The sequence below is a fragment of the Falco biarmicus genome, chromosome 1 (genome assembly GCF_023638135.1).
Source record: "Falco biarmicus isolate bFalBia1 chromosome 1, bFalBia1.pri, whole genome shotgun sequence".
Lineage (NCBI taxonomy): Eukaryota > Metazoa > Chordata > Aves > Falconiformes > Falconidae > Falco > Falco biarmicus.
This window is the reverse complement of record NC_079288.1, coordinates 71218304-71229797: the sequence shown is the minus strand read 5'-3', so window position 1 is coordinate 71229797 and position 11494 is coordinate 71218304. Positions and strand designations below refer to the sequence as shown.

Genomic DNA, 11494 nt, shown 5'->3' with positions numbered 1-11494 from the left:
GCAACTCCACTGCCTCTCCTTGCTGGCCTGTCTTTCTACACAGCCTTCTGCGAGAGCATCCCAGTTGCGGGAGCAATCCCACCATGGCTCTGTAACTGCAACGAGATCGTGGCCCTGCCACCACACATAGCTCTCATTCCTCCTCTTAGAGCACATCCTGGTGTACTTGTTGAACATCTGTATTGTTCACATACTAAAGTCTGATCGCCAAGTTCACAATTGAAAGCTGTAGTTAAGCATGCTTAATATAACCTGTTGCTTTTGGAAGTATAAACAAAGCAATCATAAACACAAGTTAATAACCATGCTCTATACTGCATTAACAACTGCTTGCCCCCCCTCCTTCCCAAACTTTTAAGCTGCTTTTATTTTATTATTTGGGGACTAATCTGGGTCTTCACAAGTCTTCATTTCTTGTTACTAAATATACTTATTTTGGAGAACTGATTGCTACTAATACCTACTGAAGTACCAACCCCAGAAAAGGCTGCTTTTAAATTTAGGATTGTGACTACAATCTGAGATTGATTAATCACAAGGTGGATCTTTTATTACAGCCTGAGTACAAGGATGAATTGGGAAAAATCCTTGGAGGGATGGAATTGAACTGGACCCCTTCAGACATCCCCTTCAACTACACTGCTCTCAAAGGCTACAGAAAGAGGGGGGAACTCTGATACTTTAATGGCTAGCTAGTTTGTTGTTGTTTGGGTTTTTTATTTGAAGCTGTTTCAAGTATACTGAAAAACCAAAGATCTGTGTGCAAACAAGTTATCCCACATCTCTAATAAACGTAAGTAAGTTGCTGCTACTACTGATGCTGAAGAAAGGACATGCAAATAAAGGCTCTATCATTAACATAATTATTATTCCTCCCCTAAAAAAAGCTAGCAGGAATGCTATCTTAAAAGACAGCATTTAAGAAAGTACAGATACATCTTTTAAGAAAGTGCAGGTACAGTAATATGTGCTAAGAGCAAAGTAACTACAGCAAGATTTCTCCCAACCCTCCCTTTAAGTAGACCTAAAAGAAAGTAGGTACTGGCTCCGTAATGAGGAATAAAGCAGAAACTAAAGGTAAGACAGATTATGCAAACAGTAAATATTTCATAAAGTTGCTGAGTATATCAAATATATATTACCTAATTAAACAAAGTTACATGCATGTATAAAGTTGCTTTGAGCATGAGACTAGAACTCAGTCTTTTAGCCTTACAGCCATCTGAAACAGAAAAAAATACAAATTCAGTCTAATTCTGAGAGGACTTGTACATGATGTCAGTTTTGAAAGCAAGGACTTTAAGAGAGCTGGTTAGTACTCTTAAAGTAAATGAAGTATTAGTTTTAGAATCAGGTCATTTTGTGTCAATCTGGTCACATATTCCCCCTTCCCCGCCTTTGAAACATACTTCAAAATCTTACTGAGAAAAAGGGGAATAAAACACTAAAGTAGATGTGCCAGGCTACATTAGGATTTACTCACTTACCCAAGGACCAATAACCTAAGACTTCGTGAATTTGAAAATGTTTGAAAATACTGCAGGGTAACAGGTAGAACAATTTACAGGGCTGACTTATAGCTAAACAAGTTTGGGAGGTACCATCAATAAAGAACTGGTATTTACTAAGAAAGTAATTGGAAGCATCTTAAGGACTGAAATGATAGAAACAGTGCAGCAGTATTAAAAAAAAAAAATGAAGTCATGAATTTACAGGGGCTAGAGTAGAAGTCTCTCCCCCCCATAGAATTCATAACTTAGAAAAAGTTTAACAGAAACAAACTGGAGAACTACTGGAAACTTCACAAAAAGAGGCAGGAAGCCTTAGACCCCCTCAGACAAGCATGGGTACTGCTGTACCAGTACTTAAACCGGCCTGTGTTTCACAGAAGTTCAGTAGTTGTGAAGGGAAAAGAGGTACCAATACTGTGGCCTCACAATGTTTTAAGATAACACCAAAAAGGGCTCTAGTTGGTAAGGCTGCCAAGGCAGATGACTGAAAGGTACTCTGGAGTAAAAACAAAAATAAGGAGTTGCAAGGAAGAAAAAGCTTTTTAAGTAGAAAGATATAAAAGCCATGCATTTCCACTCATACCTGAATTCTAGTGTCCTCAACAGAATTTCAAATACAAAGTCTTTACTTAGCTGTAAACGCCAAGAATGGCAAGCCTCACAATGCAAATCGTGGGTTATATGCTACATGTAACAGCTTTCTCCTGAAGCACAGTTAAACTTTTCCCCCCAGTATTGCATTATACTTAAAAATTACAAGCGTGAAAGTTGAACCTTAACCTGAAAGCCTATTTTAAACCTGCGCTTGTTCAATCTACTCTTAGGAACTGAAACACTAGCCCTGGCTTCCTACACTGCTCTAAGGCAGACTCTTTCCTCCTTTTCTAATTTCACAGAATCATAGAACAGTCCAGGTTTGAAAGGGACCTTGAAAAACCACCTGGTCCAACCCTTTCTGGGAGAGGTGACCTAGATAAGATTATCTAGCAACCTGCCCAATCGCATCTTGAAAAACCTCCAGCAGCAAGGGGGGACTCTTCCACATCCCTGGGAAGGTAATGTGATCTGCAAGAAGGGTTACCTACCACTCATATGGGTAAAAAAAAAAAGTTTGCTTTATTGCACTTTCTCCCAGTGAGTATTTTACACAAGGGCATGCTCCCCATGGCCCCTCCCCACCCCCCCAAAAAAAAAGTATTAATCAAACTCTTAACTTCCTCTTTAGGTGGAAGAAGGCACAAAATTCCTAACCCCTCCATGAAACCCTGAAGTATTTATTCATGTCAGAATTTATAGTAGAAAGAAAACAATTTTGAAATTGTAGATATATGAAGTTTTACTTATATTCAAAGTAGGAAATAACATTCCTTATAACAGCTCAATGTTTATAATGATACAACGAGAGGTAACTATTGCAAAGTGATTAACAGTTGACTTTAAATGCTTATATATTAAACCTGCAGACATATTCCTGTAAATTAACCTTATTTCAGGCATTTAATAGTAACATCAATAGTATGATTAAATAGGTACCTCCAGAAAGGAACATCTAAATTTCTTATGTATAAAGCTCCAATTACCAAAAATATAAAAATCCTAAAGTAATTTGAAATACATGAGAGGAAAAAGTGCTATGGCAGAAGTTTAATATTTTATCTGTGAAGTTACAACTCTCAAGAATTTGGTGCATTTTTAGGCACTGTTTTTATATTTTTATTTGCCTGAATTGTACAGCAGGACTTGAGATGCCCAAAAACTGTTTTAAGATAAATTTAAGGCAACCAAGTGCAAAAGCTCAGTGTACATTAGATATATGTAAACAGAACATTTCATAGTAGAAATTTTACAACTATTACAAGTCCATAGTATTGACAAAGGCCAAAACCATTCTGCCTAGAGACACAAACGCAAAAGGTAGTTACACTAATCAAGCCAAAAGTTACAAATTCCTGGAAATAAAATATCATCTTCTCTAACACAAGGCAGATGCGTTACATTGCTGTGCTAGAATAAGTGCTCTGCTTCCCCCCTCCCCCCTGCCCATAACATGCAGTCTCCCCCAGGTTTGTTCTATTCTATTCCATTTAATTATGTACCACCAGCCTACAACAGAGCTCCAAATCTTAAAGCAAAATGCACAACAGATATGGAATGTTAATGTACAGATATTGGACCTTTTAAAAAAATACAGTACCTAGGATTCCCCATTTTAAACAGTTTTCAGCATATTGCATAGCAGTGAACTCATCTGCTACCTAAAACTGTTGCTGTTGACCCACATGGAGTTCCTCTTGAATTCTTCTTTCAGTTTTCTTTCATACTGTACAGTGGGTCCACAAGCTTATTGTGCACATGCATTAAACCTTGGGGGGAAAGCAACAATGCCAGCTTTACATTAGTTATACTTTTTCAACATGTCCCTTCTATCCACATTTTTACTTGGAGTTTGCTTCAAAGTATACATCTTAAATAGTTCCCTAAAGAAAACAACAATGGCTATTTAAAAGGAGTTTAAAATCAGAAGTTAAAGACAGCATATATTCCTGTATCACTTATACTAACAACATCTTCAGCATAAAGTGAACAGGGATGAGACAGTTGTCTGGTAACAGACCTATTAAAAAGTAGATCTGGAATACTTCCAGGTGACTTCAATACATGAGATCCACCCATCTTTCTTTTGTAATAAAAACTGCATAACAACATAAAAATTCCCCTCATACCACAACTTGTCATAAAAGTCAGTTTGAATTCCAGTGTTCTAGCATTGCAGTATTACCTTCTAATTAGTAATATACCTTCTGGTCCTAGACAGGAAAACAAGCTAAAAGTACCCGGACTGTTAATACAGATTCAGAACTTCAGTAGTGCAGCCGTTTTCTAGTCTAGCCAGGCTTTTTTTTGGTCCTATACAAGTCATCCATAGCTGTGGTTAGGGGAGCATTTGTTTTCCTATTCAGGTATTTTAATTTTGGAAAGTGCTGAAGAGAAGAGCAATAAAAAAAGTGCTTCTTTCTTTACTGTGTTACGACTTAGTAAAAATGTTACCTACATCTAGTTGGTATGACATTCAGTCACAGATATGTTTTTAACCTCATTTCACCTTAAGGACTAATATCTGCAAAGTAAAAGACCATTTTAGCATCAAACTAAAGATTAACTTCTAAAATTACAAGTTTACGTGATGTGCAACATTAAAACAAAAAAACCCAAACAAAAAACCATGAAAGAACTCCAACAGTAGTGCATATTTTAGTGATGACCTATGGCAAAGAATATTTAAATACCTTTGCTACATGATGCATCTGGTGGCAAACTTAGGATCACTGCAGCAACATGAGACTTGAACAACTTTACAGTCTTGGGTCATTTACTGTAGGTGACCACAACAAAAGGAGTCTTATGCAGCATCTATTTCTAATCAACGTGTGATTATTTATCCTAAAATCCAGATGTTACTGTTTCCTTCTCCACTTAATCACACATTCAGGCAACACTCCTATAACCAACCCAAGAACCCAGCTCAGTTGGTCTCTCTAGCTAATGACTTCGCTTCAAATATTTGTGCAAAACCACCAAACATTAGAAGGCAACATAAGAAAACAGTTTCTTAGATTTCGTGAAGGGTAACTATTGGATTGATGTACACGGTCATGTCTAGTATTTTTCAGGAGTTTAGCAGTGACAAAATATTAAGTATACATTTGGTACAAAAGCCATTTGTACTGAAAGAGTTAACAGCTGCACACACTACTCAAACTAGAACCATGTTTTGAACTTTAAAGCATTTCACTTCCTGCTAGTGTTTTTCTCTTCTAAAAAAAGGAAATGGAGATAATTACCCACTTCCTAGATGCATGAGAAATGTTTAAAGTATTGCTGCTGTCAATATATTTAAATCCTGTTAGTGAATGATTCAGGAAAAAGCCATAAAGAAAAGGGTTTTATAAAAAACGTATGCACCAGAGTCCTTACTTGATAGATGCCAAAATTATTTCAAAGGAAAGTCTCACTGTATATTCAAGTATGCTTTGAATAAACAGATTTCTGCATACAGTTAAGAGCAGCATGCACAAATACAGGAAAAGCTATACTGAACTGACTTATCTGCAGTAGTTAGTAAATTCAAAGTTCACTTTCTGCTTCATTCTGCAAGGAAGTTACCTTTCCCTTTTCCAGTAAGAACACTGAAGTACACTTGGCAATTCTAGCTTCTAACCAGCCAGTTTTCAGAAAGTTTAGAAATAAAGTGGAGTAAGAGTTATTCTAGTTACCAGCCAGTGTGGCACTTTGTTATGAAAAAAATGTCAAGTTTCAAATAGTACCTTGAGGATTTTTTTTTTTTTAAGTAGTGAAAAATTAGAGTAAATAACTACCATAATTAGCAGTATTAAGAACTACTCAGCTTCCTAATAAGTCTAACTAAGATCAAGACTCAAAAATAATTCCAGGTTTGACCCACATTGATTTCTCTTCCATCTTAAAAGGGGAAAATCTCACTAATAATAAAGCAAGTTTAAAGTAAACAATCTTTAAGAATTCTATTGCTTTGTATTACAGGGTAATCAAAGACATTGTGATAAAAGCACACATTCATATAATGTAGCCCTTGACTTTTTAAAGCAATGTTCAGTTTCATTCATACCTACTAATTCTCTATCAGATTTATATATACAAAAGCTTTGTTTGGGAAAGCTATGAAACACAAGATAATGTTTAAAGTTTATCCGAGCACTTAAAGAAGTTTATCTTTGAAAACAACACCAAGTACTACCTAGCAGTGTGATACAGGTAAAGACTAACACACCCCACACCTCATACATAGGGGAGGACAGCATACTGGAAAACCCCAAAATTAACAAGCTGGCCACAAGTGATATCAGGATAAAAAAAAATAAAAATCACATTAATACCAGAACTGCAATCTAATATATAGACATTGGTGATATAATGCTCTAAAAAAATAATTTCATAAAATACAGTCTTGATCTCAGATGCCTCAACTACTACAGGTATCCATGCTAGTAAGAAAGAAGACTGACATACACAATTGCATTTGCTGTGCTAATATAGTTAGGAAAAAGCTTTTCTCGGCAGTCTCAGTGAAACAGAATTCACATCTAGGAAGTCTCAATGACTACCAAAAATCTCAAGTTTCCCTCATTATACTTACTACAAATATGAAAAGGTCAGTAAAAGGGTGCAGCGTATCCAGTCAGTATAGATTGTTATGTTAATTGCACTGCATGAAAAAACATCCTCAAGTGGCTTCAAAGTCTGTTATCACACATTTCAAGTTTACTAGATAACACATTACAGTACGTAGCAAAAGCAGCATAAAAAATACCAGGATTAATAAATACACAAGTTTTCTTTAAGTGAAACTTTCCAGTATATTTAAGACCAGTATTCTGGAACACGAGACCGCTGCTGTTCTACATACTGAATATTACTAAACTATCATTTTAAAATTGGAAGCAATGGAAATATTTTTCCAAAGTAAATTTTTCAGGAATGTAAGTAATACAAGAAATAAGTTAACATTTAGCATTTTGAATATATAGCATTATACACTAGCTAAAGTGTTGGAAGGCTCAGACTTAAGTCAATTTAATATTTTTTTTTAAGTACATGTAACCTCTGGTTCAGTGCTCACCTTTAAAGTACTTCACAGTTTTAACTCTTAGTTCTAAAGTAGCATCTTCATCACACACGAAGATAGTACGAGGGTGTTGCTGGAAAGCAGAAACTGTCCACATGTGATTAACTCCTTCTTCAATTGCTTTGTACAATGCAAAAGCCTTATGTGCACCTGTTATAAGAATCATCACCTGCAAAACAAAGGTTTCTTTACTTTTAATCCCAGTATCAATACCCACTAGTCTTGAAAACAGATGCATGCAACTAAAACTAAATGAGTTCTTACTTCTCTAGCATCCATCACTGTACCCACACCAACTGTAAGCGCCATAGTTGGTACTTTAGATAAGTCTCCATCAAAGTATTTAGCATTTGCCAAAATGGTGTCCATTGCTAAAGTCTTTAATCTTGTTCTTGAAGACAAACTTGATCCGGGTTCATTGAATGCAATGTGGCCATCTGGACCAATGCCTTTCCAAAGTTAAAAAAAAAGTAAATCATTCCACACCTGTGAGTCAACAAATATCCTTAAACATTGTAAATTCATAAAAAAGTTTTAGGACTCATTCTTTCCTTTTGGTTCCCCATTTCCAATAAAAAAACATTCAGAACATACTTGAAATTAAGTTATTAGAAACCTGGACACCAACTTTGTTTTGGTATTCATACTGATTGTTAGTCACAGAACTTTCTTATACCATCTTTGAAAAAAATGGGTTTAGCTACATTATGAAAATAATGATTAAAGTCAGTATACTTGAATCATAACTAACCACAGAGCATTTCCTCATACCTCCAACAAACAGATCAATTCCCCCTGCTTCTTCAATTTTCTTTTCAAATGCATCGCATTCTGCCTGTAAGTCTGGAGCATTCCCATCAAGGATATGAGCATTATTTGGATCTATGTCAATATGTTTGAAGAAGTTATTCCACATATAGGAATGATAACTCTCTGGATGATTTCTGGGAAGTCCTGAAATAATTTAGAGTGAAATTAACATATTGCAAGATTTAACCAAGCAGCCTTAATTCTACTCTGTGTGTAACCAACGTAGGGCATGCAAGGCAAATCAGTCAGATAAAGCACTATTTGAAATTATATTGAGAAGAAATATTTCCTGCTGGCATGCACAGAGTAATTGGTTTACATTCCTTTCAGATTACATTTATCAGTGATAAATGTAAAGTCCTCAGAAGAAATGAAGTCACAAATATTACATAACATACTGTCTACAGAATTATTCGGAAGCATTTAATTTAGCCCAGGATCCACCTGTTTCTTATTTGCATTTTTGTGGATAAAGGAATAGAGAATAATGCTTAAGATGACCCTATGGGGTCATCTTATGACAGAAGTCTAACAGAGATACAAAGATACTATACTGACATCGTGCTTTGACAAAGTATTTAATAGTTTTAAAAAAGGAAAAAATTAGCACCTTACCTACATATTCATCCATGTTAAAAGTCTTCACATATTTGAAAGAAAGATCTCCATTCTTGTGATATTCTATCAGCTTTTTGTAGCATCCCAACGGTGTACTCCCTGTTAAATAAAGTTTTTCTACTGTTCTATGTATCCACACAACACTTTCAGTTTATTTAAGTGTCTTTATAGTCAGATTTTGCTACAAAGCTTTTCAACATAAAATAAACCTATTATTTCTCATTTAGTTTGAGAAGCTGAGAAATACTATCACAACTTTTTACACAAATTAAATTCGTATTTTAAAAGAAATATATTGGGAGCATTACCAAAAGTGTATTTATGTTCTTTTAAGTACTGTATCTGTTAGCAACAATACAAACATAGTTCTATATTTAGTCAGTTATATAGGCTTTGAATGAAACTTGCCTGTTGGTAGACCAAGCGTGAAATATCTTCCTTGGCTTGGCTTGAATTGGATAATACGATTACAGATGTATTTTGCTGCCCATTCACTAGCCTGATCATAATCTTCAAGAATTACCAGCCTCATTACGACAGTGAGGATCTTGTATAATAAAACAGACTTAAACCTGGAAAAAATGTCAAAAGTTTAAAACTAAACACCACATGAATAGCTGCAAAACTCAGACTACAGAAAAGACAAAAAAATGACCTTTTATACTGATGACTTATAGTGCTATATAAAGGAAGTTTACTTGCATGAGCATATTGTACTCTTGCAGTCTTAGCTCAAGCCGGACTACTGGACAGTGAAAAGAAAAGCTACAGAATCCAAGTGGATAGATTACCGCCAAAATATTAAGTGTCACAAACTAACATGTAGGAAAAAGCTAAAACGAGAACAAGTCACTCTGAACTTCAGTCATTTAATTAGTTGCTACTCTTAGAAAAGAGGAACTACTCTGCTTGAAATGAAAGTAAACAGATAAATAAACATTAACCCCTTTTTCTTGTGACTAGCTGAACATCTAATATTTCAAAAACAACACCCAGAACAACCCTATGTATCTATATTCAAAATGCATAACTGGAAGTAAACAATTAAAACTCCTTTCACTCCCATTCTAGCTCCGTAACAATGCTTCAGTAAACTTACTAATCTGCAAAAAAAACCAGTTAAAGTGTATTACAGATACTTGAAATCTTTACAATTTACAGGAAAAATATCTATGAGGTCACTTTTTTCCCCCAACATAACTTTAAACAGAAGACAGTCATTCCTTATAGGCTCTGATTTTGAGTACAACTACATCAGCTATTAAGATGGGTATCTAGAAAACAAGCTTGACTGTAAAAAGTACATAAGCATCTCTTGCATTTAAGCAAAATTTTTCCGTGAGATCCTGCTCAAAGTCAGGTAATTATCAGGAAGGCTGAGGTTCTTTAGCCAGTTTGCAATGTATTGCTCCTCTCTTTGCAGGTCCGAGCGCACGAGGCATTAGCCAGAGAACACCACAGCTGTCAGAAGCCTCAGGTTAACTAGGCGCCAAACCACGAGCACATGCTACTTTTAGCTGACCCAAAGCGAGGGCCACGTTTAGAAATACGAATTGCGCTACAGCAGCGTTGCGGGGTAACCCCTGCGCGCCCACCGCCCCCTCCCCCGGGCAGCCGGGCCCTGCCAAGCCGAACCGGCTCTTACAGAGGAAGCGCTACCCGGCAGCTACCGGCAAACACGTTTCCTCGAGGAGGAAAACCAGGACGCCAGAAAGAGACCCCGCGGCTTCAGGGCGGCCTTGTAAAGCTTTAACCATTTTACCCCGAAAACACAGTGATGGTCTCCAAGAGGAGCAACCGGCCAACAGCACCAGCACGACCGCGGTTGTTTCGGCTGAGGGCACTTTTTGGGGGGGCGGCGAATCTGCGCTGCTAGAAGAGACCCCCTGCGGCCCGCCGCGCTCCCCGCCACGGCCTCCCCCTGCCCGCCCACCGCCCGGGGCTGCAGCCCCCGCGGCCGGCAGCGCTGCCCAGCCCCGCCCCGCCAGGGGGCACGGCCCCGCCCGGCCCCGCTCACCCTCGGGGGATCCAGCAGCGAGCACAAGCGGCGCAGGGCCGGCACCCAGCGGCACAGGAGGGCGGCCGGGACCCGCCGCAGCACTCGCCCCTCCGCCTCCGGCCGGGCCTCGCGCGCAAACCGGAAGCGCCCGGCGGCGGCCGGAAATAGCTGCGCGGGTGGGCGGTGCCGCGCGTGCGCGGGGCGGCGGCCTGGCAAGGCGGGAGTTTGGGATGCGGCGGGTCGGGTTGTTCCGCCTCTTCTGGTGTGGATTGTAGGGGTGGGGTATGAGCAGGGGAGGTGTCTGCCCTCGGAGGAGGGCCAGGCCGCTGCTGCTGCTGCTGGGTTGGGGAGGGGAGGGGAGGGGAGGGGAGGGACGGACGGACGGCTGCGACAGTACTAACGTGCTCCACTGACTAGAGCGGGGCCTTTGCACGAGGCCTTCTCTTGGAGCCCCTGTTTTGTGAAGCAGGTGGCACACTAAGGTCTTAATGAGAAAAGTGCCTCTTTAACCTAAGGATTTGCCTAAACCAGTTACAAAAGAGGCTGTTCATAGTTACTACAAAAATAATAGCTAAAGCATCAACTTGCTTTTCTTTTTGCTTTAAAAGTAGTGAAGTAATTTTATAGACATAGCTAAACTATAATCTAAACAGCTATGGTGTGGTAGGTCCTGCTAGTTGGGAAAGGACTAAGTCTTAAAGGGGGCTTCTTCAGAACTTGGTAAGGAAACTGGGGAGGGTGGGGAATGTAAAAGAGCAAACTATATCATTCTGAATACATGTGTAAGCTCATGCTGCAGGCTTCACCAAGGCTTTACTACACTAGAAGACCAGAATAAATCTGTTTACTAGGCAGGAGCATAGCTGGCTGAGGATAAATCTCATGACTGAAGGC

The 11494-nt window shown here is 38.5% G+C and overlaps 1 protein-coding gene across 3 annotated transcripts; it reads right to left on the bottom strand.

The window, feature by feature from the left end:
- Positions 1-1127: 1127 nt before the first annotated feature.
- GNPDA2 (glucosamine-6-phosphate deaminase 2) lies at positions 1128-10776 on the bottom strand. Of its 3 annotated transcripts, none has more exons than XM_056334091.1 (7): positions 10619-10776; positions 9006-9173; positions 8599-8696; positions 7945-8127; positions 7438-7622; positions 7168-7342; positions 1128-1222 (listed from the first exon to the last, which is right to left on the bottom strand). In XM_056334091.1, the coding sequence occupies exons 2-7, from the start codon at positions 9131-9133 to the stop codon at positions 1143-1145; spliced, it is 849 nt and encodes a 282-aa protein (XP_056190066.1). In that variant the 5' UTR covers positions 9134-9173; positions 10619-10776; the 3' UTR covers positions 1128-1142. The 3 variants fall into 3 exon arrangements, with proteins under 3 accessions (XP_056190066.1, XP_056190073.1, XP_056190081.1); XM_056334098.1 differs by lacking the exon at positions 1128-1222 and adding an exon at positions 2766-3874; XM_056334106.1 differs by lacking the exon at positions 1128-1222 and adding an exon at positions 3881-4629.
- Positions 10777-11494: the final 718 nt, after the last annotated feature.

Excerpts from the sequence above, each read along its gene's own strand:
- GNPDA2 (XM_056334091.1), bottom strand. The coding sequence starts at position 9,133 with ATGAGGCTGGTAATTCTTGAAGATTATGATCAGGCTAGTGAATGGGCA. Across the intron at positions 8,697-9,005 it reads CTTGGTCTACCAACAGGCAA|TACACCGTTGGGATGCTACA; the intron begins GTTTCATTCAAA and ends TTTAACAGGGAG. Across the intron at positions 8,128-8,598 it reads TAACATGGATGAATATGTAG|GACTTCCCAGAAATCATCCA; the intron begins GTAAGGTGCTAA and ends AAATTATTTCAG.